This window comes from Anomaloglossus baeobatrachus, chromosome 5, assembly GCF_048569485.1.
Source record: "Anomaloglossus baeobatrachus isolate aAnoBae1 chromosome 5, aAnoBae1.hap1, whole genome shotgun sequence".
In the NCBI taxonomy this organism is placed as follows: domain Eukaryota; kingdom Metazoa; phylum Chordata; class Amphibia; order Anura; family Aromobatidae; genus Anomaloglossus; species Anomaloglossus baeobatrachus.
The window spans coordinates 511,269,775-511,295,399 of NC_134357.1; the positions used below are offsets into that span (position 1 = coordinate 511,269,775).

Genomic DNA, 25,625 nt, shown 5'->3' on the forward strand with positions numbered 1-25,625 from the left:
AGCAGCACACTCTCCGGACACAAGCATGTAGCTGCTTAGAACTACATGCAGATGCACGCTCCTGTCAGGAGACTGTATGGCTGCCGGGTGATGCGATGCGAGACTCGCGCAAGTGTGTGACTCTGTCCTTATGGTGCACTCGTACGAATCTCGCATTGCATCAGCTGGCAGCCGCACACACTCTGGACACGAGCGTGCAGCTGCTTAGAATGTCAGGAGAGTGTGCTGCTTGCGGGTGATGCGATTTCCAAAACTTGCACAAGTGTGCCTCCAGCCTTATTTTGATACACAGCGATGATAAAGCCTGACAGCTGGGAGCTGCAACCGTGGGCTTTATCTGTGTTGGTATCAGAATACGTGCTCCCATTCCTTTATCCCTTCTACCAACATTTTTAATCTCTGGATTCTGGTTCCCATAGACTTATATGGGTACCAGATTCCAGACCAGATCCGGGTTTTTTAAAAATTCAGCAGGTTTTCTGCGAGTTTGACAAGCTCTATATATTATATTTATATTATATACTTGTTAACGTAATACAATTCAATTTAACAGACTGAGATAGTAGACCACAATAGAGGGAATGATAGATTATACTTTTTCAAATTCTCACTACTCTATTGTAGCCTCTTTCTCTGAAGGTTCAAATTTCAAGACTGGGCCTAGAAATATCTTAAGACTGCTTTTTTAAAGGTTTTATGGACTGATGAAATGAGAGTGACTCTTGATGGGCCAGAGGCTGGATCAGTAAAGGGCAGAGAGCTCCACTCTGACTCAGATGCCAGCAAGGTGGAGGTGGGGTACTGGTATGGGCTGGTATCATCAAAGATGAACTTGTGGGACCTTTTCGGGTTGAGGATGGAGTGAAGCTCAACTGTCAGTTTCTGGAAGACAACTTCTTCGAGCAGTGGTACAAAAAGAAGTTGGTATCGTTCAAGAAAAACATGATTTTCATGCAGGACAATGCTCCATCACATGCATCCAACTACTCCACAGCGTGGCTGGCCAGAAAAGGTCTAAAAGATGAAAAAATAATGACATGGCCCCCTTGTTCACCTGATCTGAACCCCATAGAGAACATGTGGTCCCTCATAAAATGTGAGATCTACAGGGAGGGAAAACAGTATCTGGGAGGCTGTGGTGGCTGCTGCACGCAATGTTGATCGTAAACAGATCAAACAACTGACAGAATCTATGAAAGGCTGCTGAGTGTCATCATAAAGAAAGGTGGCTATATTGGTCACTAATTTTTTGGGTTTTGTTTTTGCAAGTCAGAAATGTTCATTTCTAAATTTTGTGCAGTTATATTGGTTGACCTCTTGAAAATAAACAAGTGAGATGGAAATATATTTGGTTTTTATTAAGTTGCCTAATAATTCTGCACAGTAATAGTTACCTGCACAAACAGATATCCTCCTAAGATAGCCAAATCTAAAAAAAACCCAAAACACTCAAACTTCCAAAAATATTAAACTTTGATATTTATGAGTCTTTTGGGTTGATTGAGAACATAGTTGTTGATCAATAATAAAAAAATCATCTAAAATACAACTTGCCTAATAATTCTGCACATGGTGTATATTAGTGGTGACTGCTTTCCTGCCAAGGAGTAAGATAGTGACTAGGCCAGGAAACTCTCTCACTCTTACTAAATGACCTCTCATATTGTACTCCATTAGATGTAGTCTGGCTACTTGTGTTGAACTGGTCCTTGTAAGAGCAGGTTTAGAACTTCCGGCAATACCCAAGGATCAGTGACAGACATTATCCTTAACCATACAAACAAATGCCTTTTCAGCCAGAATGGTGTTATTAAGATGACCCTTGCTCTGTCCTTCTTGATCTTCCTCAATAATGCTGGGAAAAGAATCACTAGTGGGAACGCATGTTAGGTTGAAACTCTATTTGACCAATAAAGTGTCCACCACTTGAGGATGATCTCTGGGATCTAAAGGCCCCTTTACACACTGAAACTTTTTAGCGATCACACCAGCGATCCCAACCTGCCCGGGATCGCTACAAAGTCTCTGGTGAGCTGTCAAACAGGCAAACCTGGCCAACGACGCAACAGCGATCCGGACCTGCAGAACAACCTAGCTAGTCATTGGGGACGTTGTAAAGCAGCTTTTTGAAAGGGAAGTCGCTAACGAAGTCGCTGTAAAGTCCCCTTTACACACTAAACCTTTGCTGCACAGCGGGAAACAAAGGACCAAAGAATGGTCCTGAACGATTTGTAGCGATCACAACTTCACAGCAGGGGCCAGGTCGCTGATCTGTTTCACACACTGCAATGTCGCTGGGGAGGTCGCTATTACGTCACAAAACCGGTGACGTTACAGCGATGTCGTTTGCGATGTTGCAGTGTGTAAAGCCACCTTAAGACCCATTCCCTCTGCCTCAGCCGACAACAGCTTTAGAAATTTGCCTTGTAGTTCTCCCTTCCCCATATCTGTAAGGCTGTTAAAGAGAGAAGTTTCCGGACTGTTATTTCCATCAAAGAACTGTATCAAGTCCTCCCTGATGTTTCAAATAAGCCTCCGTCACCCAATTGTCCAAGAGGATTCTTTTGTGACAACCCTATAAGGATGCCAAGAGACCTTTAACGGCATATTCCACTGCTCACGAACCTTTCATGTTTGAGGAAACAGATCTTTCTTTTCCTGTCCATCCTAATTGAATCAAGTGATCCTGTAAATGTGCTCCCCATCCTCTGGGACTTGCATCTGTAGTTACTATTCTTGACATCTGAGACATAAGGGGACTCCTTTGACCAGATTCTTCATGTCCAATCACCAAAGAAATAACGGGATTGTTAATAGGGCTAAAGACAACTTCCACAACTTCCTTCTTACAGGTGACCATCTAAGGTCACCTCGTTTCTTAGAATATCCCACTGCAATCTCCTTGTATGAAGCTGGGCCTTTAACACTGCCAGCATTCACAAGGTCAAGGAACCCAGCATTGACATCGCCTTCCTAATAAGGGACATAGTGGGACGCTTTATTGCATCTGAGATCTGAACGCATAATCTGTGTATTTTGACGTCTGGAAATTGCTATTCCTGAGCCCTGGAAGTCTAGTAGAAAAACTTGTCTTCTTAGCGGCTCTAGCTTTGATTTTTTTTTTACATTCAAGAGCCAATCTCGATTTTCTAAGGTGGTGCAGATCTCTTGTAGCTGGATGTTGCAGTGAAGAATTTAACAGCCTGTAATTAGAAAGTTAATGGACTATCAGAGCATCTTTCACTCGCAGGTGAGCTGTCACATCCGCTATTAACTTCATAAAAATTTGATGAGCTACTGACAGACCGAAGGGAAGTGCTCTGTATTGGAAATGTCTTATCTTTCCCTCCACAACTAAGGCTACCCTGAGTAATTTTCGATACTCCGCACGTATTTGCATTTGACAGTACGCGTCTTTCAGATACAGGAATATCATTTAACAGTCTGGGAATAGCATCGCTATCGTTGACCTCCTGGATTCCATTTTAAAAGTGCAGACTCTTAGAAATCTGTTCATAAGTCTTAGGGGTACTTTACACGTTGCAACATGTCGAGCGCGATAGCACCCAACCCCCGTCGCACATGCGATATCTGGTGCTAGCTGCCGTAGTGAACATTATCGCTACGGCAGCTTCACACACACATACCTGGTCGGCAACGTCGCTGTGAGCGCCAAATAATCCCTCCTTCAAGGGGGAGGTGCGTTCGGCGTCACAGCAACGTCACCGTGACTTCCCTAAACGGCCGGCCAATAGAAGCTGAGGGGCGGAGATGAGCGGTACATAACATCCCGCCCACCTTCTTGCTTCCGCATTGCCGGTGGACGCAGGTAAGGAGATCTTTGTCGTTCCTGCGGGTTTACACACAGCGATGTGTGGTGCTGCGGGAACGACAAACAACATTGTACCTGCGGCAGAACCGACATTATGGAAATGAACGACGTTACGCTTCTGCGCTCGTTCATCGTCGCACCTAGGATTTACACGCTGCAATGTCGCTACCGGCGCCGGATGTGCGTCACTAACGACGTGACCCCGGCGATATATCGGTAGCGATGTCGCAACGTGTAAAGCCCGCCTTAAGTTTATTGTCGTCCAAATGACCAGTCTGACTTTTTTTTTATATACAGTATACAGATATATATATAGAAAAGAGAGGAATAAAATCCCCATCTCTTGCACTGGGACTTCCAAGAGGACAGATTTCCTCACCAGATCTAAAACCCCTGTTCCCCCGCAGAAGCTCAAGGAGATGTAAGTACAAACCTCTGTGGGGAAACAGCTTGGAACTCCAATTTTAAATTGTTCCCCTGTAAACTGAGGACCTAGTTGCTTGTAGAAATCTTCTCTTAGGCTATGTGCGCACTAGAAAAGGGATTTTTCTCAAGAAAATTTCTTGAGAAACTTCTGGGAGTTGAAGATTACCGCACCTGCGGTAAAAAAACGCACCAAAACAGCGGGAAAAACGCATGTGTTTTTCCCGCAGGTTGGTCCCTGCGTTTTTTTTATGCTGAACTGCATTACATAATATAGATAATAGATAGATAATCGATAGATAGACAGATAATGGATAGAGGGAAAGATGGATAGATGAATAGATAGATAGATAGATGAGAAAGACCTATAAAATGTCCCACCCCTCTGCATATTCTAAGCTGGCACCCTTTAGTGACTTTCATGTGGCACTAAAGGGTGCCTAGCCTTGTATTTAGCCAAAAAATAAATAAATAAATAATTAAAAAAAAAATGACGTGAGGTCTCCCCATCTTTTGTAGCCAGCTAGGGTAAAGCAGACGGCTGCAGCCTGCAGACCACAGCTGGCAGCTTCACCTTGGCTGGTAATCCAAAACAGAGGGCACCCCACGCTGTTATTTTACATTAAATAAATAATTTAAAACAAAAAACATGGGGTCCCCCCCCATATTGGATCACCAGCCAAGGTAAAGCGGACAGCTGGGGTCTGATATTCTCAGACTAGGAAGGTCCACTGTTATTGGACACTCCCTAGCCTAAAAATAGCAGGCCGCAGCCGCCCCAAAAGTGGCGCATCCATTAGACGTGCCAATCCTGGCGCTTCGCCCCAACTCATCCCGTTGCCCTGGTGCGGTGGCAAACGAGGTAATATATGGGGTTGATGCTAGATGTGTAATGTCACCTGGCATCAAGCCCTGGGGTTAGTGATGTCACGCGTCTATCAGATACCTGACATCACAAACCCAGTCAGTAAGAAATAAAAAATAGACAACAAAAAAGTTTTAATTTAAACAACACTCCCCACATTCCCTCTTTCACCAATTTATTGACAAGAACAATCAAATCCGGGTCCGGTGTAATCCAATAAAGGGGGGTCCCACGACGATCCATACCATAGTCACTGTCCCAGTAAGTGAAGAACAGAAAGTTCCCCATTGTCTGGGAGAGCAGTGCAGTGACCTGAGCTAACATCAATAGGTCAGCCCAGGTCACTGCAGGGGATGACGAGCGCTGCTGTTAGGAGGATAGATGAGATCATTACCTGCTGTGATGATCTCCTGCAGTCCTGCCATCAGCGCTGTCACTGCCTTCTATGCCCGCCGCGTTGTCAGCAGTATCGCGAGAGCCCGTGACGTCACCGCTAGTGACGGTCTCGGGCCGCGGGCATAGACAGCAGGGACAGCGGTGACGTCAGGAGGCAGGAGATCGTCACAGCAGGTAATGATCTCATCTAACCTCCTGACAGCAGCGCTCGGCATCCCCGTGGCTGCACGCACTGCTGTGTGTCAGTGTCTGCCTGCGCTGCAGCGTGACAAGCAGCTGACACTGCGGGCAGACACTGACACACTGCAGGGCAGGCAGCCGCGGGGCCGGAGCGGGACACAGACTGCACAGACACCTGGAGGTCACACGGAAGTGCTTCTGTGCGGCGTCCTGGGAGTGTGACGTCTGTGTTTATTCTGCTCCGCTTCCTCTTCTGTCATAATGACATCACTCCCTGCAAAACCGCAGGTAGCGATGAGCATTACCGCAGGTAAATCGCGGCTATACAGGGGGTATACCGCACATCATTTGCTACCTGCGGTATACCCCCGGTATTTCGCGATTACATTACAGTGAATGGAGTGAAATACCGGGGGTATTCCGCAGGTACTTGCGGAAAAGAAGTGACATGCACATTTTCTCACGAAATTTTCTCAAGAAAATCTTCACAAAGAATTTTCTTGAGAAAAAAACGCAGTGTCCGCACAGCTATTTTTTTTTTCCCATAGGTTTTGCTGGGAAATGTCTGCAGGAAAATTACAAACATTTCTCAAGAAATTTCCGCAGCAAAACTGCGGGTAAGTCCGCGGGTAAAACGGCCTAGTGCACACATAGCCTTAGAAAGAAGGAGAGCCTTGGACAACCCGGGAACAGAAGTCACTGGGAGGATTTTTATTATCCACGGAAGGACCCTTGAACATAAACCCACAGTTTCTTTTCTTCTGGTCTGAACATCTCTTCTGATCTCTAGGGGGTTTTCTTCGACTAGTCTTTTTCCGTCTAAAGGATCTTTTGTAAGATGGGAAGGACAGATTTAGAAAGTCCTTCTTCTTGTCTCCTTCTTTCTCCAAGATACCAATTAATACAGGGCCGAAAACAAATTCACCCTCGCACACAATTTTGACTTAGCTTGTATATCCCCAAGCCAATATTTTAACCAGAGGGCTCTACAGGCTGCCCTAGATAATAAAGCTGATTTAGCCGTCAATCAGCTAACACATGAGATAAAATTGCTACTGTGCCATGCATCAAGGGAATAGTGGACAATATATTATGTCTAGCCACTCTGTTTTTCAATTCATCCTCTAGATCAGTGTTTTTCAACGCCAGTTCTCAAGGCCCACCAACAGATCAGGTTTTCAGGATTTCCTTAATATTGCAGAGGGGTTGGAATTATTCCCTGTGCAATACTGTGGAAAACCTGAAAACATGATCTGTTGGTGGACCTTGAGAACTGGAGAGGAAAAACACTGCTCTAGATGGTCTAACCAGACCAGGAGTGATCTGGCAGTTGATGTTGCAAAAACGGTTGGCTTCAGGACACCCGCGAAAGACTCCCAAGTACTCCCAAAAAAGCTTCCCTGCCTTCATATCTAGGGAATCTTTAAGAACCCCCATATCTTCAAAGTGCAAAGCAAATATTTTGGATGCCTTCAAGATGGCCACATCTAATTTTGGTGCTTTATCCCAGGATGATGTGGTCGCTTCATCAAAATGGTACTTCCTTTTAAAGGACGATGGCAGGGACCCCTTTTTCTGAGGCTTCCTCTGTCCCAGTTAATCAGTGCCTGAGCTTTCTCATTAACAGAAAAAGCCCAACATTTTTCTAGGCCCCCAAACATAATATAATGGGACCGTTTTGTGGGTTCTTTCCTCGACTAGCCCAATAGTAGACCTGACCGCTTTAACCAATTTATCCTCAATAGGGAAACAAAACAGCCAGTCCATCACAATCTGGAGATGACATGGAAGTAGAAGAGTCTGAGGATATATATTCACACTTTCTCCAGTCAGACCTGTCAGAGAGGAGGAGACATAATTTTTTAAAGCCCTTCTTCTTTACCCCAGGAAAGGGATCTTAAGGAGTTCTTGAGCTTCACCCTGATGATTAACCTCAGATCCAAGACATAGTTGGGTGATTTCTCACATACAGTCTGTTCGATGTAAGACTGACAAAATCTTTTAGACCAGGAACTGGCAAATGCTATTTTACATAGGGCATATTCCTTGTTTTACATCTTGGTTCCACTTTACCCCATTTCAAAACTGAAATTCCCGAAGAACAAACCCTCAGATTCAATCAAGGTACCGGATTAGGAGAAGAACCAGGTTGTTTCTGAGGTTTCCTCAGGTTCTGAGGTTTCCTCTGGAGGGCATGGATCCCACTGCTTCCTCAGGTTCTACGTTACTGGAGCTGTGGCTAGTGTCACCATCCATACCACACCGCTCATGTTGCAGCTGCCGATGCTTACGCTGCTGCTGCGTCTGCTGCTGATGCAGATACTCCTGCTCAGGCTGCTCCTCCATCATATGAGGGACAAGGCCAGAGCAAAAAAGCCAGCATACTAAATGCTGAGCCTACAAGAGACAGCACCATCCCCTAGTGCCACCTCCCTGTGGTCCTACACCAGAAGCAGAATACACTTCCAGGTCATTGTTGCTGACACGCACTTCATCAGGACTTGCCAAAGGGCATGCACCCCATGCATGCATAGAGCCAGAATGCACAGCTGCCGGACAGCACCAGGAATCGAGCCGCTGCACGCACCACAGCAAAGGCGGAGCCACTGCTTGGGAGAATTTTGACACCGTCTTCACAGAGGTTCCCCCATCAAGGACAGGAAATAAACTGATGCGTGAGATAAGTACCGCTTATTTATTCAGTAGAGTTATAGTTCTTGAAGGCTGGATCACCTTTGTTGTGCTGCCATGGGTGAGTGAATAATCTAATTATTTTTATTGTAAAAGATCACTTGGCCGAAGCCTTGCACTTATCTGCAACGTGAAACTGGCAATTCGAGTAGCAAGTTGTTCAAACCGGGACAAGTCAATTATCTGAAATTTGCTTATGTCTGCTTTTTTCTTCTAGCAAAATAAATGTACCAAGATATTTCATACAATAGATGGCGGCTCCTGCACCATCAACAGCACAAATCTAGAACTGCACAGAAAGACAAACAGGTACGCATTCTGCAAACATAACTGTCAAAATTTTTTTATGGCTACAGCAGGTCAATGTCTGAAAGGAATTTTATTAAAATTCACACAGAAGCCTCCAGCAGATCCAGGAGACACATAAGATACAGAATAACCTTCCCCTGAGCTATTCCATACCTGTACGATTCCCTCAAATACACAATTGAGTCAAAGGGTTTATGTCAGTTTTCTGGCGTAAAACACTTTGAGGAGTCACAAAATCTTGCACCTTTTGACATTTTTACATCAGTCCCGGCCAGATCCACCAAAGCAAAGAGGGCATGGACAGGGCGTGGTGTCACCCCTCTGGAGAATAGTTCAAAACGTCCACTACTCTGGTGGTGAAACATACGCCAGAAATGCTACTCCAGGCCTTGAATAGAGCAGCATTTATCAAAAGGCACACACCATAGAGAAAATTAATTAATTCACATTTTCCAATTAATGAATTTGGTGCATCTTACCTCATCACACCACTTCATTAAGACCGGTGTCCACAATGCAAGTCTTAATGAAGCGGTACCTATATTTTTAAGAATAAAGTCCCAAATCAAAAATTCCATGTGAACACACTCTGATAAATCATATAAAGTTATTATAGAAGCCAGTGATGGAGTTAAATCTGTGACTTCTCTGCATTTAGTGGTCACTACTCACCTGTGCGGTTATCTGTAGGAATCTCCTCTTTACTCCGCTCATCACCCCTCACATATGTCTCTGTAGTATTAATATGGGTCAGATCTTCACCCTGAAACAAATATTGTAAAAGTCACAGCCAAATGGAGAAGTCGTGTGAAATGATTAAGAATAGAAAAGATCATAAATGAACAAAACTGACAGCAGTAGATATCACAGAGCTGCATTTGCTGTACATACGTTTCAGTAGGCGCCAACATTTCTGAGTTTAAAATAATTTTTTCAGTTGGTCTTATATAATATTCTAATTTTTTGAGATAATGACTTTTGGGTTTTCATTGGCTGTAAGCCATAATCATCAAATTAACAGAAATAAACACTTGAAATAGATCATTCTGCATGTAATGACTCTATATAATATGTGTTTCCCTTTTTGTATTGAATTACAGAAATAAGTTAACATTTTGAAGATATTCTCATTTATTGAGATGTATTTGTATAAACCATACACTGAATGGCCACATTATTACAGACACCCATCTAGTAGCGTTGGATTTACTTTGGGATTTAGGAGTTCAGAAATTTATCTCGTCAAATATTCCAGGTGATGAAATAATTCTGTAAGATTACAGGCCCATGTCGACATGAAAGCTTCTTATATTTACTGAAAATTAGACTGAGCGGCTGACAGGCACTGAACATCCCATTCTACCTTTTCCCAGAGATGCTCTATAAGACTAAAGGGTGCTTTACACGCTGCGACATCGCTATCGATATATCGTCGGGGTCACGCCGTTAGTGACGCACATCCGGCGCCGGTAGCGACATCGCAGCGTGTGACACCAATGAGCAACGATCGCAAAATCGTTAAAAAAACGGTGATCGTTGACACGTCGCTCATTTCTTTAATATCGCTGCTGCCACAGGTACGATGTTGTTCATCGTTCCCGCGGCACCACACATCGCTATGTGTGACACCTCAGGAGCGACGAACTTCTCCTTACCTGCGTCCACCGGCAATGCGGAAGGAAGGAGGTGGGCGGGATGTTACATCCCACTCATCTCCGCCCCTCCGCTTCTATTGGCCGGCTGCTTAGTGATGCCGCAGTGACGTCGCTATGACGCTGAATGCACCTCCCCCTTGAAGGGATTGTTCGGCGGTCACAGTGACGTCGCAGAACAAGTATGTGCGTATGACGCTGCCATAGCGATAATGTTTGCTACGGCAGCGAGCACCAAATGTCGCATGAACGACGGGGTCAGGTGCTATCGCGCTCGATATTGCTAGCGATGTCGCAGCGTGTAAAGCACCCTTAAGATCTAAGGTCTGTGAAGGCCGGAGGAGGCAAGAAAAAGTAATGTCATGTTACTGATATAAAGAAGTGGAAGATCCCGGCACCCCCTGGAGAGAATTGCTGTGTGACATAAAGCTTTACTTGTTGAACTACAGGATATACTGTTATTACAGGACCCTGATGGAAAGTACTGTCATTATATGGTGAAAGCTATGGGTCACTGTAAATCACTGTAATGTGAAAGTTATGGAATAAAAGGCAGCTGGGCAGGGAGCAGTTACAGAGGATAAGCCCTGCAGCTGGGCAGGAGAGAGTTGCAGAGGGTCAGCCCTGCAGCTGGGCAGAGGGGAGTTACAGAGGCTCAACCCTGCAGCTGGGCAGGGGTGAGTTACAGAGGCTCAGCCCTGCAGCTGGGTACGGGGGATTTATAGAGGGTCAGCCGTGCAGCTGGGCAGGGGAGAGCTACAGTGTGTCAGCCGTGCAGCTGGGCAGGGGAGAGTTACAGAGGGTCAGTCCTACAGCTGGGAAGGGAAAAGTTGCAGAGGTCAGACTTACAGCTGGGCAAGGGAAAGTTGCAGGGAGTCAGCTCTGCAGCTCGGCAGGGGAGAGTTACAGAGGGTCAGCCCTTCAGCTGGGCAGGGAGGAATTAGAGGGTCAGTCTTGCAGATGGGCAGGGAAGAGTTACAGAAGATCATCCCTATAGCTGGGAAAGGGCGAGTTACAGAGGGTCAGTCCTGCTGGGCAAGGGAGAGTTACAGAGGGTCAGTCCTGCATCTGGGCACAGGAGAGTTACAGAGGGTCAGCCCTACAGCAGGGCAGATGAAAATTACAGAGGTTGAGTCCTGCACAGTTGGGCAGAAAGTTACAGAGGGTCAGCCTGCAACTGGGCAGGGGATAGTAACAGAGAATACATAAATCTTATGGCATGGGTCACTGTCCTTCTACCAAACAGTAAACAGCTGCTATGAACGGATGAACTTGGTCTGTCACAATGCTTAAGTAATCTCTAGTGTCCAAATATCCATCCCAAGGTATCTGAGGAACAAAGATCAGCCCAGAAAACATTCCCCGCACCGTTACACCACCACCAGACACCTGACAGGAAGGATACATGGATTCATTTTGCTTGTGCCAAATTATGATCCTCCCATCATCAGGATACAGCAGCAACCAGGATTCCTACAATGTGTTCCATTTTTTTTCTGTTGCTCAATGAAGTTTAAATTTCTGTTTCCCTTTGACAGCAATGACAATGTAACAGAATCTGTATTCACGTAAAGTGTCCTCTACGGATCAATGACGGCATTGCACTGGCGGATACAGACAGAAGGGGGCCCTTATGCAAGAGCAATATATGGGCCCTTTCCAGAGGAACAGCTCATCATAAAATAACAATGTCACCTGCTTCAGAGATAGAAATAGGACCCCAAACGTCTTGGGCTCCTGTGCAACCGCACAGGTTGCCACAATAATCTGTCCGGACCAGTTGCATTATAATACATTAAATGAACACTATCATTGTATTCAGCTGCAGATACCTAAATGATGAGATGTTTATGTGACGCCCTTGAACTAGTCAGGGTGTCACAGGATACTGCACGTCTTTCTTGTCTGGTGCAGGACTCTATTCCCCATGGCTCTGGGATCCTAACCTTTGGTATTGCTCCATCAGCATGCAAATCCTGGTCACACCTCACCCTGTCAGGCACACCAGTGGCTGGTTTAGCTAGAACAGGGCTACTCGCCTAGGGGTCAGGCAGACTGATGGGAGGGAGGAAGTCAGTGAGAGGAAGTGGAGAGCAAAGCTTAGTCAGTCTAGAAGTAGCTCCCAGAGACTGAGGAGCTGGGAGTAGCAGCTCGCTGGAGAGAAGAGTAATAGCTCCCAAAGAGTGAGGAGCTGGGAGTTGGAGCTCCCTTGGGACTTTTGGCTAGGTAACGGACGGTGGCCTGGGACCGAAGGAGTTGGAGACTCGGTCGTAGGGTACTGGAGAAGGGTGGTAGGCCTAGTTTAGGAAAACGGGCGGCACCGGAGTACCTAGTAACCGAACCAGTATTGAGCACGGCCAGGGTACTGGACCCTAGATCGGGGAGTAGCTTCACGCAACCTGATAATTAACCTGTGGAGCATAGTCTCTTTATGAACTTTCCCCAAGAGCTCAGAGATCGAAGGCATCAACACAAAGAGGGGGATAGGGCTTTCCAGCTTATGCGGCCCACTGAAATCCCAAGTGTCAGCCATCGAGACCACAGCTTCACTACTTAACAGTGGGGAGCGGGACCCCAACAGTTTCAAGCAGAGGGGTCACACAGAACATCTAAAATATAGTGCATGGAGGCAAGGTACAGACCATCAGCAATACCAATGGGAGCGGACTCCCAGATGGGCTCCCCTGAAGTGGCAGCGGCACCCAGAGACTTAGTTTACTTCTATGTCAGAGTCTGCTTTGAGGTTGCATCACTACCAACACTGCCTGAGTGAGTACGCTGTCCTCTCCTGCTTCCAAACTGCACCACGCTTCCCTACTCCTCCATCATCCAGAGTCCCGGGGCCTCCCCTACCCATGGAGGGAACGTCATCTGGCTGCCCCACTCCATCTCCCCTGGGTACTCCCATTGGCAGCGGCGGTACTCACCTTACCGCGAACCACGGGTGGCGTCACGAAATCTTATCCCATGTAAATACCCCCTTTGCATTTGAAGTGGGCGCGAGCCCCCGGGTCCGGAGACCCTTGAGTCACAGCAACCCCCGAGTCCGAGTAGTTCGACCGCAGCAGGGGCGGCACATTTACATAAAAAGCATCCAATATCACTGGATATTTTTCCATGATCACACCATTCATTAAACTCTTGATATCAGTACATGTATAAATCTCACAAAATTGGCATTTTTTTGCAATACCGGTCCTGGCTAATCTAGCACCATTGACGGTGTTCTTCTAAGTCATTCAAAATGTTCAATCTTCATATTCTGAAAACTGATCACTTCATTATACGCTGCACTACACGGTCATGTGTGTAATAGGTTTCACATGCGAGTTTCAAAGTGTCTCTAATTAACTAGCCTGAGCATAATACTGATGGATAAAACAAGACTGAGCACAAGACCTTCACAGCCATCTAGGGAGATTTCATGACACCTTCTCTCCATCTACCTGATCATCCTGAGGAACATTGACATTTTCTCGTTTACAGTCCTGTGGAGGAAGAAGACGGGGATATCTCTCTGGTGTTGTCCTCTCACTGGATAGAACTAGAGGAAACACATACAGGGACTGAATTCATTCTTTACATACAGATAATTATAGGCCGTGTGTATTTAGTCCTGTCTATTACCTGGTGATGTGAGGGGCTGGGGAACCTCCATCATGACGTCCTTGTACAGACCTTTGTGTCCTTCTAAATACTCCCACTCCTCCATGGAAAAATACACGGCGACATCCTGACACCTTATAGGAACCTGACACATACAATAATACAGTCATACCCGATCTCTTCATAGAGTTACTGTCCCAGCATTTCCAGCAGTGTCACCTTTCCAGTCAGCAGCTCAATCATCTTGTAGGTGAGTTTTTGGATCTTCGGGTCATTGATGTTCTCATGTTTCAGGGAGTGAGGTGGAGGACCTGTGATTGGACTCAGGGGTCTTCGCCATCCCTCAGACACAGGGGCCTGACAGCGCTCACTATTGGTCTTCTTTACTACTGTGTAATCCTGGTTATGGAGAGACACATTACTAAATCTCACTACAGACATTTCCAGAGTCCTCACCTCTCCAGTTCTGTCCATCTGTTATTCCCATAGATAAGAATGATGTAATGTGATGTCATCAGAATCTCTCACCTCTCCAGTAAGCCGGAAGAGGATCTCTAGGTTAAGGTGTAATATCCTCTCCACCATCTTGTCTGTGTCTATATCCATCCTTGACGGGTCAATCAGGAAAGCTTTCCTATATACTGAAGATCTCCTCTGAGAGGATCCGATATTGTAGGGAACTAAAGGGGGAGAATATGACAATGTGACATCATAAAGCTCTCATGTAAGAAATCTTTGGAGCTAATTCCGGCTTCACATGATCACTACATCCAGTCTGGCCCCATCCTTCCCCGGTATAACACACAATTAGAGATGAGCGAACCCAAGGTTTGGTGTTCGCACCATACACAGACGTTTCCAAAAAAGCAGAGTTTGCGTGCTTTATGTATGCAAACCATTCGAGTGAGCATCGCCGTGTTCAAGTATGCTCTGTGCTCAATTCAGTGCAAGCAGCGTGCAGTGTTTGAACGGTTCACACTGTATCGGCCCACCCACCCTCGGAAGTGATCTGTTTCTGGCTGGCTGTGTGTGGGCAGAGACATGAACTGCCCAATTAGTGACTTCCATTGGGGTTCAGGTCAAGTCCGAGTTCCCAACTGAACTTTATCAAAAGCCCGACTGAACCCTCCAAATCGAACATCCACGGGATCGCTCATCTTGACACACAATCCAATTATAGTCACAAAGATTTGTCACAGAATATCTCCAGTCCAGCACAAAAAACACAGAACAAATCTAAAAGGAAAAACTAAATCATCTGAATCTTTATTAAATATTTTATAACAAGACAAATTTAGTAAGTGCAGGGAATATCCACAAAGATGGGGACATCATTAGCAGATAATGATGGAACATTAACATATCCTATAGTCACAGAAAAATATTCCATTAACCTATCAAGGACCGAGCCTCATTTTTCAAATCTTACCAGTGTCCCTATGTGGTAACAACTCTGAAATGCTTCAACATATCTCAGTGATTCTGAGACGCTGAAGCAAAAGGTCACCGGATCAAATCTCAAAATTGAAGGATGATAGGACCCCTGGCTCTTGTATGAGGGGCCATTGGACCCTCAGGAGCTTGTACCATCTCACGTCGCTGATAGAAATCTCTCATCAGGTGATCCGCATGAAGACTACCTGAATCAACCCAGGAGTTATTTTCAGGGCTATAACCCTTCCATTTGACAGAGACTGTAAATGGCGCCTGACCCGCCTTTAACTTAGATCTCACTCTACTTCATACTCATTCTCTTAGGCGGGCTTTGCACACTACGACATCGCAGGCCGATGCTGCGATGCCGAGTGCGATAGTCCCCGCCCCCGTCGCAGCAGCGATATGTGGTGATAGCTGGCGTAGCGAAAGTTATCGCTACGCCAGCTTCACACACACATTCACCTGCCGTGCGACGTCCCTGTGGCCGGCGACCCGCCTCCTTGTTAAGGGGGCGGGTCGTGCGGCGTCACTGCGATGTCACACGGCAGGCGGCCAATCGGAGCGGAGGGGCGGAGATGAGCAGGATGTAAACATCCTGCCCACCTCCTTCCTTCCGCATATCCTACGGAAGCCGCAGTGACGCCGGTAGGAGATGTTCCTTGCTCCTGCGGCTTCACACACAGCGATGTGTGCTGCCGCAGGAGCGAGGAACAACATCGGACCATCGCGTCGGCGTAATTATGAATTACGCCGACGCTGTACCGATGATACGATTACGACGCTTTTGCGCTCGTTAATCGTATCATCCAGGCTTTACACACTTCGATGTCGCATGCGATGCCGGATGTGCGTCACTTTCAATTTGACCCCACCGACATCACACCTGCGATGTCGCAGTGTGCAAAGTGCCCCTCAGTCATCTAACCAATCAAACTACTAGTGCCATTGCTTCCTCCGGGGAATCCGGGTAGGGACTATAAGCCATCATGTCCCTCATCTGACCCAAAAGTCCCTCACAAACTGACTCTGAAGACCAGAGTCATTCCACGAGGTTTCTACTGCCCAACATCTGAATTGTGAGTAGTAATCCTCAACTCTATGGCTTCCCTGAACTAACTTATGCATCTTGGATTCAGCAGCAGCGACATTGTCAGCGTCATCCTACATGAGGCCAAGAGCAAAGAAAAACAGAAAATGTCAGGGAATCCTCTAGCAAAGAAATGCCCAGGCCTTTGGATTCCCATGGAGCAAAGACAAAACAAAGCCCACTCTAACTCTCACTCCCAGAAGAGACAGGACGAAGGTGAAAGTACAATTTGTATGAGGCAGAAAAAAAAATTACCTTGGTTTCCATTGTTCCAATAGGACTAGCGAGTTGTTGATAAAGCCAGCCTCATGTCTACAACTTCCAATGACAAAGGTTGAAGTTGTGCAGCCAAAGCGTTCACAAGATCCATGATGACACCCAGCAAACACTAATGGGCTGGCTATAGTGTTCTAAACATAAATCACTCACACAAACAGGAAACAGAAAGGAGGAATGCGTGACTGCACCCAACTGGTCCCTGTACAGACTAAAGACCCTAGCCGCACAACTAACAACACCGTTTCAGGCCTCTAACACATGTATCTTCCATGCGTATTGCGTGTGGTAAGTACGTGTCTCGGGTACGTGCGGTCCACTTGTGTTCTCCGTGTGCTATCCGCGATAGCACACAGAGAACAGGTAATTTGCATTTGACATGCGCCGGAGAACACGTGTCATTAATTTAAAAATAAAAAAAACACATACCTCCACCAGCCCCGCAGATTCTTCCGCTGCAAAATGTTCCTGCTGGCCGCCGCTCGTTATGAGCGTGTAAAGGAGGTGGGCGTGCTGTCACGGGCTCTAATCTCCGCCCCTCCACTCGGCTGGAAGCAGCGTCAGCGTGGAGTGGGCGGGGCTGGAGCCCGAAGATCAGAACCCTGGACAGCAGCGCGGACCACGTGAGTATGCAAATTACCTGTTCTCCGTGTGCTATTGCGGATAGCACACGGAGAACACACGTGGACCGCACGTACCCGAGACACGTACCACACGCATGGAAAATACATGTCTCGCGGCACGTGCGTGTTTTTAACGGATGTGTGTTAGAGGCCTTAGGCCTCAGACCTGGCTCCATAAAAGGCCATTGAAAGGCTTCTCATGCCTTCCAAGGGACTGGAGGGGAGACCGCAAAGCACTGCCTAAAAGGGGAGAGGAAGGAGTGCAGTAACAAAATAAAATCCTGAGTGAGTTAAACTGAAACAGGTACAAATAAGGTGAAAGGATAAAAGGAACAGGGAAGGAAAAACACACAAACAGCAGCAGGCATTCAAGTGGTGTTTTCTTCAAAGGTAAAATCAGAAGTATTAAGAGCTGGAGAACCAGGAACAAATTCACATGGAAATATAGCCAGCAAAGAAATACAGTGAAGGGAGAACATATAGATCTGTCACGCACGGACTTGGGGAAGGTCCAGCATGGGGCAAGACACACAACAAAAAGGGGTTCACCACACCAAACAGGGGTTACACTGGGGACACTTTAACAACAGTCAGCCTTGGTGCTAGTGAGTGTGGAAGAAGGGACACCTTCTGCACTCGCCTGCAGCTGCACCCTGCAATCTTAGCGATTCCCTATACAGTTTCCACACCTGTCGCTGAGCAGGATACCTAAAGCCCTGAGAGACCCTTTAATAACCCTGGCTAGTTAGCTGGCAGGTAAGGATCACTAGTCCCACCGCTGCACTAATATAATATGAAGGGAAGGTATAACAGATGAGGGAAACAGCAAAAGGATAAACCCAGCTTCACAGCTTCAGTCAAATACCAGGACCTACACCGCTTCACTGCAACAAGTGCTCAGCAGCTCCATCCACCTTGAGACCAAGCTTCAGAATGGATTCAGAATAATCGTCGATCTCTACTGGGAGATGTGACTATATATAGGGGGAGGGAGTGGTCACCAACCTGGGGTCAGGAATCAGAAGCTGCTGGAAAGCTGCTGGCAACAACACTGATATTAATTAAATGTATTCCTTTGCCTTTGGTGCTGAAAGGGTTAATGTGAGGAGTCTCAGATGACAAAGAGAGACTCTGTCCAAGATCCTGTCACAAGTCTCTAGATGCAAAAAGACAGCCGTGACAATATCCCCACCCTGGCTGTGATAGGAGAAACCAACACAGGACAATGAAAAACACCTGAAGAGCAGAAAGACCAGAAAGAAAAAACAAAGGCAATAATTACCAACAGTATTATAACAGAGAGAAAAGGAACCATAGCTCAGCATGGGAACCAATATGGAGCACAAGTTGACCAGATTGAATGCCAAAACTGAAGCATGGCAATCACCTAACTTTCCCACCTCCACCATTTTCCCTCTGCTATTTGGACGTCATCATACTATATGGAGGACTATAGGGTGGACATTTTACTGTTTGGAGGGCTGTGTGGGGTCCAGTATACTGTGTGGAGGCCTGTGCTAAGTCCATTATACTGTGTGGAGGACTGTGCGGGGTCCAATATACAGGTGCATCTCAATAAATTAGAATATCATCAAAAAGTTAATTTATTTCAGTAATTTAATCCAAAATGGTAAACACATATATTATATAGAGTCCTTATAAACAGAGTGATCTATTTCAAGTTTTTATTGCTGTTGATGATTAAGGCTTAAAGCCAATGTATACCCAATAGTCATTATCTCAGAAAATTAGAATAATTAGCACAAAACACCTGCAAAGGCTTCCTAAGCATTTAAAATAGTCCCTTAAGCTGGTGTCACACTAAACGACAGCGACAACGACGTCGCTGTTACGTCACCATTTTCGGTGACGTAACAGCGACCTTGTAAGTCGCTGTTATGATCGCTGCTTAGCTGTCAAACACAGCAGAAGCAGCGATCATAACGTCGCTGTGCTACATGTTCAGAGAGCAGGGAGCCGCGCTTAGCGCTGGCTCCTTGCTCTCCTGCAGCACACATCGGGTTAATTAACCCGATGTGTGCTGCAGCTACATGTCACAGTGCAGAGAGCAGGGAGCCGCGCGCACTGCTTAGCGCTGGCTCCTTGCTCTCCTTGCTACAGTATACATCGGGTTAATTACCCGATGCATACTGCAGCCACATGTCACAGTGCAGGAGCCGGCACTGGCAGCAAGAGCGGAGGCTGGTAACGAAGGTAAATATCGGGTAACCAGGGAAAGGTCTTCCCTTGGTTACCCGATGTTTACGCTGGTTACAGTTTACCGCAGCTGCCAGTGCCGGCTCCTGATCGCTTCATTTCGTCGCTCTCTCGCTGTCACACACAGCGATGTGTGTGTCACAGCGGGAGAGTGACGACCAAAAAATGAAGCTGGACATTCAGCAACGACCGGCGACCTCACAGCAGGGGCCAGGTCGTTGCTGGATGTCACACACAGCGACAGCGACGGGACGTCGCTGCAACGTCACAGAAAATGGTGACGTAGCAGCGACGTCGTTGTCGTCGTCGTTATGTGTGACACCAGCTTTAGTCTGGTTCATTAAACTGCACAATCCTGGGGAAGACTGCTGACTTGACAGGTGCCCAGAAGGCAGTCCACAAGGAGTGTCAGCCACAAAAAATCATTGCTAAAGAAGCTTCTACCTTGGCCCATAGAAAAAATCATTATGCCTTGCCAAATGAGAAAAATGATTATCTGGTCCCAGCTTTTGGAGAACACCATTTAACATACTTACATTTTCTAGAGTATATTTTACCATTAAGTCCCTAAGCTGGGTAGTTCCATAGTTGTACTGACACTCCTCCAGGTCTGGGATATTGGCTTTATAATCAATCAATGTTTATTAAGAATAATTTTGTGAAATACAGAAGATAAAAAAAAGGAGTATAAAGAAGTATGGCAATGGTAACATACACCGCATAAAAACACATCATGCTCTTAAATATTCATATTAAACCAGTTCTGCCCTGTATTATTCCAACTGTATGTGTGGCGTTATCACTGAACATTACTACAAAATCTACTGTTATTTCAACTGTAACCGTTTCACCGAGGCATAATGGTTCATTCCAACTGAATGCCTAAGAATCAAAAGATTGAAATCAGAAAAGAGAAAAGAAAAAGAGAAAGATGTAAAGGCAGCTACGGGGAAAAACAAAGGACCGGGTACTGCTACCGAAACATATCAGAGAAATCTGCTGCCATAGTCTTACAAATTTTTCATGTGAATCTATAAGCTCTGACGAGAGTTCCTCCATATGAAAAATGTGGGAGAATTCCGTCAGCCATTCTGTCATACTGGGCTGCTTCGCCGATCACCAGTGTCTTGGGACGACTGCCCGTGCCGCTATCAGGCAGAATCGCAACAAGCTCTTTTTCTGCTGCCCAATGGATCCGGCAAGGATTGAAAGAATTACAGATTTAAATGACGGTGAGACTTGTTCCCCCATCATTCGATTGTATATCTGAAATACCTTTGTCCAGAATGGAACCAATCCCTGACACTCCCACCATATGTGTGCCATGGTTCCGCGTTCCCTATCGCATCTACAGCACCGATCTGATACCGAAGGGAATGCCTTGTGGATTTTAGTGGGACATTGATATCACCTTGTTAGTAACTTATAGCTTTTTTCTTGGGCACTGCTCGCCACCGATATTTTGTGGGAAAATAGATATGCCTTTTGTTTATATCCTCCGTTAAGTCATATCGCAACTCCTTCTCCAATGCCCGGATATAGTTAGGGTCCCCCAACCCCTGCTTATTAAATATTTTACTTATTAATGATATTGGGTGTGTGGGTGGCGTCTCCCTTAAGAATAAACGTTCGAATGGTGTGGTCGGTATCGAATGAGGAGATCTCCCCCCCAAATTTGGAATTTACGAATGACCTTAGCTGTAAGTATTCCATCCACTTTAGTCGTCGAGATGGGGATTGGATCTGTAACTCCTCAAATGATGGGAGTGACCCCTCCCTTATATGTTACCCATTCTGATATCAGACCCCCTGCTCCATCCCAAGAATCCCTCCACCAAACATCCCGATGGGAAGTCAGGGTTGTCAAACAGGGGAGTTAATGGAGAAGCAGCACTAGTTAGCCCCTTTTTAATTTTTATATGGTCCCACACTTTCAATGTGGCCGTAAGCAATATCCCCCCAGGTTCAACCTGTGTTTCCTGTCCAGGGGAAATCCAGGGGATTCTTTTCAACACTGTCCGGGAGCATTCTTGTTCTAATGATACCCATTGTTTAGATTGGGCATGAAAATGCCAATCAATAAGCTGGGCTGACAAAGATGCTTGATGATAAACTCGCAAGTCTGGTAGTGCCGCCCCTCCATTTGCTTTCGATCTTGTAAGAATCTGATAGCTAATCCTGGGCTTAGCTCCATTCCATATATATCGGGTCAGTGCGGTTTTAAGAGTCTTGAAAAAAGCCGCCGGAGGGATAATGGGTACTGTTTGGAAGATATATAAAAATCGTGGTAAAATATCCATTTTGAAGGAATTTATCCTTCCGAACCAAGATAAGCTCTTCCTGCTGTTCGATTCAAGATCCTTTAGGTTTTTGGATAACAAGGTCTGATAGTTTATAGCATACAACAGTTCAAGCCTAGTTGGAATATTTACTCCCAAGTATTTAATCGCCTTTGTCTGCTACCGGAAGGGGAATGTATTTTTTATTATCTGGACTTCTGATGGGGCCAGGGTTATGTGGGATATTGGCTTTAGGGCTGGGATGGGGAACCTCTGGCCCGCGAGCTGTTTGCGGCCTGCGATGACTTTTCCTGCGGCCCCAGGGCACATTCACGGGTACCGCAGTACTTGGGCGGCAGCGGTCTTACCGGTTGCAGGCCCTTTAAATCCTAATGGTAATGCGACTAGGACGTGCATGCACCTACATGCGCATACCAAGTGGTCCTCATGCTGGCCTGTGCCAGTGTGCTCAGGGCTTAACTTGTGGGTGGGGTCAGCGTGAGTGCTCCCGTCACACAGAAGAACTAGAGGAGCAGCAGCTTTACCAGCCTCTCTGCTGCACATGCCTCCCAGACCTGTGCTATGTAACTCCTCCTGCCCAGGGTTATGAGGCCGCACCCCACTGCTGTGTACCCCTAGTAGTGTGTGTGCCAGCCCCCAGTGCTGTGTGCCTCCAAGTGCTGTGTCCCCCCCACTGCTATCCACAACCCCCTAGTGCTGTCCATGCTCCCCAAGTACTGTCCATGACCCCCAGTCCTGTCTGTGCCTCGCTAGTGCTGTCTGCACCACCTAATGCTGTCCGAGCCACCTCTCCCCCCAGTGATGTGTGCCACCCCTCGCAGTCATGTACTTGCCCACCTAGTGCTGTCCATGACCCCACCAGTGCTGTCCTTGTCCCCCAGTCCTGTCTATGCCCCGCTAGTGCTGCCCGTGCCACCGCCAGTGCTATCCGTGCCCCCCCCAGTGATGTCTGTGCCCCAGTCTCTCTTGTGATGTATATGCCCCCAGCCCATCCTGTGATGTATATGCCCCCAGCTCATCCTGTGATGTATATGCCCAGCCCATCATGTAAAATTATATGCCCCCAGCCACTACAGCAATGTATATGCACCCAGCCCCTCCCATGATGTATATGCCCCAAGCGTCTCCTGTAATTTATGCGCCCCAGCGTCTGCGGTGATGTGTACTCCCCAGCGTCTCCTGTAAATTATGCGCCCCACTGTCTCCTGTAATGTTTATGCCGCCAGCCTCTCCTGACCGAGATAAACCTGGAAAAGCAGTTATGAGAAGCAACATGATCAATACCACGTAACATCACAGCTGCAGCAAAGAAAAGCAGCTCCAGCCACCACAGTAGGGATGAGTTAATTAACTGTTTGACCAAATATATTAAGGTAATTTTCAAGTTGATAATTTTGTGCGGCCCCCAAAGGTTAGTAGAAAAGTCCAAATGGCCCCCGGCAGTAGGGGATGCTGCCTTATCCTCCTTTCTAGCCAGTAAAGTGAAAAAAAAATTAACCAGTAACATCATGTTTACATTGCCGAATACTGGTGGCATACCGGATGACTACAGTCATGGCCAAAAGTTTTGAGAATGCTACAAATATTAATTTTTACAAAGTCTACTGCTTAAGTTTTTCTAATGGCAATTTGCATATACTCCAGAATGTCATAAAGAGTGATCAGCTTAACAGCAATTACTTGCAAAGTTAATATTGGCTAAGAAAATGAACTTTAACCCCCAAAACACATTTCAACATCATTGCATTCCTGCCTTAAAAGGAGCAGCTAACATTGTTTTTGTGATTGTTCCATTAACACAGGTGTGGGTGTTGATGAGGACAGGGCTGGCGATCAGTCATGATTAAGTAAGAATGACACCACTGGACACTTTAAAAGGAGGCTGGTGCTTGGTATCATTGTTTCTCTTCAGTTAACCATGGTTATCTCTAAAGAAACACGTGCAGCCATCATTGCTCTGCACAAAAATGGTCTAACAGGGAAGAGTATCGCAGCTACAAAGATTGCACCTCCGTCAAAAATCTATCGCATCATCAAGAACTTCAAGGAGAGAGCTTCCATTGTTGCCAAAAAGGCTCCAGGACGCACAAGAAGGACCAGCAAACGCCAGGACCGTATCTTAAAGCTGTTTCAGCTGCGGGATCGGACTACCAGCAGTGCCGAGCTAGCTCAGCAATGGCAGCAGGCTGGTGTGAGTGCTTCTGCACGCACTGTGAGGCGGAGACTGCTTGAGCAAGGCCTGGTTTCAAGGAGGGTAGCAAAGAAGCCACTTCTCTCCAGAAAAAACATCAGGGACCGACTGATATTCTGCAAAAGGTACAGGGAGTGGACTGCTGAGGACTGGGGTAAAGTCATTTTCTCAGATGAATCCCCTTTTCGATTGTTTGGGACATCTGGAAAACAGCTTATTAGGAGAAGAAGAGGTGAGCGCTACCACTAGTCTTGTCTCATGCCAACTTAATATGATTGCAATTATATTTCTGTATGTGATGTAAACATCAGACAAACACAATTAAAAACCAGAGGGCAACAGATCATGTGAAAATATAATTTTGGTGTCATTCTCAAAACTTTTGGCCACGACTGTAGGTGCTACAGATTATAGCCAGAAGTCCCAGAACAACGGAAAATCTCGACCGATACCAATAGCATACAACAAGCCAATAACCACAGTCTGTGTGTATGTCAACCTCCGCCAAGGGATAGTTCCTGGCATCTCAATGGATACACTTTACCCCACACCTCCTTTCCAGGGACCAGTGTGACACCCCTGACTCTATCAGGGTGTCACAGGCAACTGCACCCCTTTCTCTTATGGTGCAGAACTCACCCTCCATGGTTCTGGGTTCCTACACATAGGATTTGAGTGCTGATGGAAGCAATACCAAACGACACCTCACACCACACCCTGTCAGGCACACCCGTGGGTGGTCTAGCTGGAACAAGGCCAGCCGCCTAGGGGTCAGGCAGATAGGTGGGACGGACACGGTCAAATGAGTAGTAGCCCTCAGAGAGTGAGGAGCTGAGGGAGTTGTAGCTCCCTGAGTGACCTTGGTTAGGTCGCAGATGGTGGTCTGGGACCGGAGGTGTCGGAGACCTGGTCGCAGGGTATTGGAGAAGGGTGCCCAGATTTAGTTTTGGAGAGCGGTCGGCACCAGAAAGTCCAGTAACCGGACCGGTACTGAGCACGGCGGGGTAAAGGCCCCTAGATCAGGGAGTAGCTTCACGCAACCTGGTAATTCACCTGTGGAGGATAGTCTCTTAATGAACTTCCCCAAGAGCTCAGAGATCGAAGGCGCCAACACAACGAGGGGGATAGGGCTTTTCAGCTTATGTAGCCTGCAAAGATCCCAAGTGTCAGCCATCGAGAGCACGGCTCCACTATTAAAATATAGGGACCCTGACAACTGCAGGCCGAAGGGTCACTCAGGAACATCTACATAATTGTGCATGGAGGCAGGCTCCGGACCACTAAGCAATACCAGCAGGGACGGATATCCGGACGAGGTCCCCAGAGTGGCAGCGGCACCCAGAGACTTGGTTTACCCCTGTGTCAGAGTTTGCTTAATGGTTGCACCAACCTCCACACAGCCTGAGTGAGTACACTGCTCTCCCTGTGTCCTGCCTGCCCGCATAGCCCCCACAGTGTTATTCGCCACCCTCCTCTCCAGAGTCCCGGGATCTCTCTTACCCGTGGAGGGAACACCATCAGGCTGCCCCACTCCATCTCC

General features: G+C 46.7%; 2 protein-coding genes across 2 annotated transcripts in view; one reads left to right on the forward strand and one right to left on the reverse strand.

Annotated features, from left to right (window-relative positions):
• Window positions 1-25,625, forward strand: part of LOC142311975 (uncharacterized) — a 452,821-nt gene that overhangs the window by 240,093 nt on the left and 187,103 nt on the right. The gene's annotated exons all lie outside the window — the stretch shown is intronic.
• LOC142311970 (uncharacterized) overlaps window positions 1-25,625 on the reverse strand; it is a 423,868-nt gene that overhangs the window by 4,062 nt on the left and 394,181 nt on the right. Inside the window, 5 exon segments of the mRNA XM_075350833.1 lie at window positions 9,369-9,459; window positions 13,795-13,892; window positions 13,976-14,099; window positions 14,174-14,353; window positions 14,483-14,634. Of these exon segments, the coding sequence (XP_075206948.1) occupies window positions 9,369-9,459; window positions 13,795-13,892; window positions 13,976-14,099; window positions 14,174-14,353; window positions 14,483-14,634 (645 nt within the window).